The sequence below is a fragment of the Lynx canadensis genome, chromosome D2 (assembly GCF_007474595.2).
Source record: "Lynx canadensis isolate LIC74 chromosome D2, mLynCan4.pri.v2, whole genome shotgun sequence".
NCBI classification, from domain to species: domain Eukaryota; kingdom Metazoa; phylum Chordata; class Mammalia; order Carnivora; family Felidae; genus Lynx; species Lynx canadensis.
The window spans coordinates 7,648,951-7,654,317 of NC_044313.2; the positions used below are offsets into that span (position 1 = coordinate 7,648,951).

Consider the following 5,367-nt stretch of genomic DNA (forward strand, 5'->3'; position numbering starts at 1 on the left):
GCACGCCAGCAGTCCCCGTGGGTCGGGCGGAGGCGCGCGGAGCCGGCGGCGGTGCAGGGGCGGGCGCGCGCGCCGGGCTCACGCAGGCGCCCCCGTGCCGAGGCCAGCGGCCCCCGCGCGGCGCGGGGCAGTCGTGGGGCTGCGGCGAGCGCGCCCTGCACGTGGTGGGGGCCCGGGCCGAGCAAGTGCCAATCCCGGCGCCGCGCCCCCGCGGCTCTCGCCCAGCCCCGCCCCCGCGCCCCCCTCCCCGGCTTCACTTGGCCGCCGCGACCCTCCTACTGGCCGGAGAGCGGCGGCCCCGCCACAGCCGAAGGCAAGCCCAAGCGCGGCCATCCCGGACCCCGCGCCGCCGGCCTCGGGCCCGCGGGCGGCGGGCATGCTGGCATGGCAGGACGGCGGGGCCAAGGCGGCTCCCGCCCACCACAAGATTTCCTTCTCTGTCCTGGACATCCTGGACCCGCAGAAATTCACCCGCGCTGCGCTCCCGGCCGTGCGTCCTGCTCCCCGGGAAGCCAAGAAAAGTTTGGCAGAGGCCGAAGCGGGGAAGGACGCCAGCCCGGGGGACTCAGCTCGGCAGCGGGAGACCCCTGGTAAGGATGCGAAGCGGTCCCCAGTTCCGGGAAGCCTCAGCCCAGATGATGCCATGGGGGAGTTGGAGGCGCGCGGGGGGAGAGGGGGAGGGCAACCAGGGACAGAGTGAGCGGCCCTTAGCGGGGCGTTCGCCAAAGGGAGAAGGCCACCCGGGACGAGGTGCAAAGTGTTGCCTTGCCTCTGTGTCGGAACTGAGTTGAGGCAGAAAAGAGGCCCCCAACATCCTGGGTCAGGGATTTGCCTACCAAAGCTGGTCCCTACTCACCGGCCAAGTCACTAAGCGCCACAGTTCTATTTTTTTGCTCGGCAGTGGAAACTAAACAGGGGCGTCCACCTTATTATCCAGGCTCACTCATTTATCGGGCATTTAATGCGCCCGCTACGTGCCAGGGCCTAGCCTAGAGACGGGGATAAAAGTCATGGAAAACTTCAGAACCCACGAGGTAGAGAACATCATGAATACTGCCTCCATTTTATGATTGAGGAAACAGAGATGAAATCATGTGGAGGGGTCTTCGTGAGTGCGAGGTCAGGTTTAAGCACCGCGTGCCCACTTCCAACCACCCTTCCCACCATAGAGACACCTGCAGAGATGCCGCTGCCCCAAGCGCTCTCTCTCCCCAGACCCAACCATTGACTGGGGTGGGAGCAGGGATGGAGTGGGGCGAGGGGAGGCCGCCGTGGTCCTCTCTCCTCGAAACATTTTGACCTAACTCTGGTGGACACTTGATGAGAAGCCTGGGAGAGTTTGTGCCCGGAAGGTAGGACAAAAGACAGCAGGATCCGTGCTGGGTGAAGCGTGGGCACGAGGCTCCCTGGAGAGACGCTGGATGTGGCACAGCCCCCCGCTTCTCCTCCCCAAGTTTGGCAGTGATTGTCTGGGCCTCCGGGCGCCTCTGGCGGCTGCGCTTGGGCCAGGGTAGTCTGCCTGGTAATTGTTCGGATCGCCCCTCGGAGGGGCCGCTCTCCCCTCCCCCCACCTCCATGATCGATATTCTATTACTGGCGCCTGCATATCTCCTGCCCGCAGCTTGCAGGTACCGACTTCAAACCCCCTTTCCCTGTCTGATCCTAATATTGTTCGATTAAAACTTACCTTTAATAGATGACATCTATCGATCCGGCCCCGCACAAATCTGAAACTCTATTAACACGGCAGGAGAGAGAAGATGGGAAAGAGGGAATTTCACTTTAAGGTGGGGGGGGGGGCTTAATAACTTCTTTTTTAATTGCTAGGAGTTCCAGACCAAAATAGGCTTCTAGCGACCAGAGAGACACAGCCCTAAACGCACTTGACATTTCGATGTCTCAACGTACAGTGATCCTACCCTCCCAATATTGTCCAATATGGTCATTATTTTTTCTTAATGCAAGGTGTCACTCATTCATTCAAAACACACTTCTTGGAAGTCGGCTAGGCGGCAGCTGAGTAAAGAGCAAGAGGATACCGCACCCCTAAACCCCAAATCCTGGCTTGCGAGGATGTGTGGTCGCGGGGGTGGGGGAGGGGGGAGCGCGATGCCGGAGAGGGGCCGACCTGGGGGCTCTGAAAAAGAACAGGAGGAGGAGGAGTTCTGGGGACCCGGAGGGGCTGGGTCGTGCGGGGCTTCTGGTCACCCGCCCCTTTTCCACTAGATGCTGCGGACCGCGGCGCGGGCGCGGCGTCCCCCTTGGAGGGCTCGGAGGCCGAGGAGGCCGAGGAGGAGGAGGAGGAGGCCGAGGACGCGGGGCGGCGGCGGCGGCGGAGGGAGCGGGCCGCGCGCCTGGAAGCGGACCCGGCGCGTTCCCCCGAGTCCCGGGCGGCGGCGGCGGCGGCGGCGGGGGAGCGGGCCCCCGGCGGGCTGGCGGGCTCCCCGGGCTCGCCCGACTCCCCGCGGCCCCGGCGCCGGCGCACGGAGCCCCGCTGCGCCAAGCCCAGGCGCGCGCGCACCGCCTTCACCTACGAGCAGCTGGTGGCTTTGGAGAACAAGTTCCGGGCCACGCGCTACCTGTCCGTGTGCGAGCGCCTGAACCTCGCGCTGTCGCTCAGCCTCACCGAGACGCAGGTCAAAATCTGGTTCCAGAACCGCAGGACCAAGTGGAAGAAGCAGAACCCGGGCGCCGACGGTGCGGCGCAGGCGGGGAGCGGCGCGCCCCAGCCCGGGGCGCCCGGAACGGCAGCCGCGGCGGGCGGCGGCGGCTCGGGAGGCAGCCCCGGCGCCCCCGGGCCGGGCGCGCTGCCCTTCCAGACTTTCCCCTCCTACTCGGCGGCCAACGTCCTCTTCCCAGCCGCCACCTCCTTCCCGCCGACGGCCGCCGCCGCCGCCGGGGGCCCCTTTGCGTCCTTCCTCGGACCCTCCTACCTGACCCCTTTCTACACCCCGCACCTATGAACCTGGAGCTTCTCGGGGGTCCACTTCGTCGGGACTCACAAATGACTGGCGTCGTCGTGTGGTCCCGGTTCCACCGAGGGGCGCCGACGTGCACGGCCCGCCCCCTCGTGGTGAGCGGGTGTCTGCGCGCCGCTTCCTTTCCAGCTCTGGGGAGGCGCCACCGGAGGGCAGGGAGAGGCCGCCTGCCGACTCCCGCAGCGCCCCTTGCCGCCGCGCCGACCCCCTGAATCCACGAGATCCGCAAAGGGGATCAAGGATCTGCCGTCTTTAAAAGTGCCCCGAAATGAAGGCTGCCCTCAGAGCTTGGCGTTTCTGAACTTGGCTCTTCGCTTTGGGTCAGGCTCCATTCGGTTCAAGGGCTCCTTTTGAGGGTCTGGGTGTCCCGAGCAGGGCTAATAACACTGCCGCGCTGCGGAGTTGCAGATGCCGGGGACCCGAGACTTCCTGCCCACGGGTCGCTCACAATTAGGATGGAATCTTCGAACATTTTAGCTCACACACGTGGTAAGCAGCTTGCCCTTTTCGGAGCGGATGGTCTCCCTTTCTGTACTTGATTATTGGCCCCAAACCAAGGCTTCCTCCCAAATATTGAACGAGCTGGGTCCACGAGCACACACTGCCGCGGTGAAATGGACTATTTTTCAGATGCACAAATTTCTACGTTTTTAGATTTTCATTTCAGATTGGGACTTGAGCACAATTCTTGTTCCAAACGGACTCTCCTGAGAGACTACGTCTCTTACTTTTCTGAGAAGCCCTAGAAGTCTCTGCTAGGAAACGTAACGGCTTTGTGGCCGGGCTTACCTGCTAACGCAGACACAGTTCCGCCGCGCTGCACATTTTCTGAGCAGTTTCCCGAACCAGGCAATGGCCTCAAACGCGTAAAAATGATAAGGAAGGGACCCGTGGTTCGAAGCCTATGCCTCAGGCTGCCTGTTTTGATTTCCAGTCTTTGATATTCTTAAAACTTCAGTCCTGGCTCCTACATCGGTCCCGGCAATTCCTAGGCCTGCAAATAGTGAACCAAAAGCTGGGAGAGCTGAGCTCCTCCAGCACACGTGACTGTCATGAATTGGACTTTTTTTTTTTTTGAGCAGCAGGCAAAAGTTCCTATTAGAGTATCAGATTAGAAAAGAATGGTATGAAAGCTGTCTTTACAGAGAGGGGACATTCGCAAGTGAATGCCTGCTGGGCTATTTTTTAAAAGCACAAACTCAACATTATTAGAGCTTCATCTAGAGCAATTCTTGTTCCAAACAGACTCTCTCATGGCATGGTGAACATGTGAAGGGTTGTCAAGGGTGTGAAGGAAGTATTTCTTGGGCTAAAGCAGAAGCAAAATCGTACCCATAATGGATTCAACTGCCACAGCTTAATGTATGGCCCTTAGTTCCAACTGCTACTTTTTTCTCCCTTAAAAAATTACTCTGTAAAATTCTCATGCCAGACTTGTTTGGAATGCTGCTTTTAGTTTTCTATGTAATGTGTTTGAAGCTCATATCTCAGAAACCCAGCTCTGCCTAACTAGGTCACGTTTATTTCTTCCTTACCTGGATTTGATTATTTGAGGCCTGCTGCTATCTACGTGGATAGCATCCGCTTGCCATTTTTTGATAGCCTGTGCCATTAAAAATTAAATTTAATGATCACGGGCTTCTTCTAAAGTACATGCAGTTTGGTATCATGAACACATGATACCATAATTTTGAAATATCTAGTTCTATGGTTATCAGAAATGATAGAAAATATCCCCCCTCCCTTATGCCAAATTCAGTGAAGACTCCGTATTCACAGGACTCTCACAAGATTTGAGAATGTGTATCATTTAATTGCGTATTATTTACTAATTACTCTTTTCCTTCTATTTTAAAGAAGAGTGTCCCCAAACAGTGCATTGTTTCTAAAAGACAATTGATGCCAGATGAGATTAAACATGCAGTTACTATGGTAGAGAACATTTTATTCACTTTACGCGTTGATAAACACTCCCTCAATAACTGCTCCTTGGTTTCTGAAAAGCAACACCCATGTGTCACAAACAGGCAATTCAAGTACACAGAGGCAAGATCTGTAACGAGAAGCTGAATTTCCATAAGATGTGGAAACATTTCATCTCTCAGGTACCAGAATCCCAGAAGACTCCAGTCGGAAGAGAGGGACTAGGGAGGGAGGTGGGAAGCTTATCTGCGGACTAGCTTGAAGTGCTGTCATTCTTGACCTTTCCTGTTAGGACACCTTGTAGCAGAGTAATGCTCCAAGTGTGTGACTTTGGATTTGTGCTGCTTTGAAAGGCCCCGTGGCTTTCCAACCAAATCCATGGATGTGTTTGTCTAATAAATCCTTTTTGTAATGCTTTCTCATTTAACTGTTTCTTGTTTTCTCTTAGCAAAGTTTTCAACTAATT

The 5,367-nt window shown here is 57.0% G+C and overlaps 1 protein-coding gene across 1 annotated transcript; it reads left to right on the forward strand.

Moving 5' to 3' along the window:
- The first annotated feature begins 376 nt into the window (after positions 1-376).
- Positions 377-2,963, forward strand: NKX1-2 (NK1 homeobox 2). The gene is made up of 2 exons (XM_030334132.1): positions 377-590; positions 2,227-2,963. The coding sequence occupies exons 1-2, from the start codon at positions 377-379 to the stop codon at positions 2,961-2,963; spliced, it is 951 nt and encodes a 316-aa protein (XP_030189992.1).
- Positions 2,964-5,367: the final 2,404 nt, after the last annotated feature.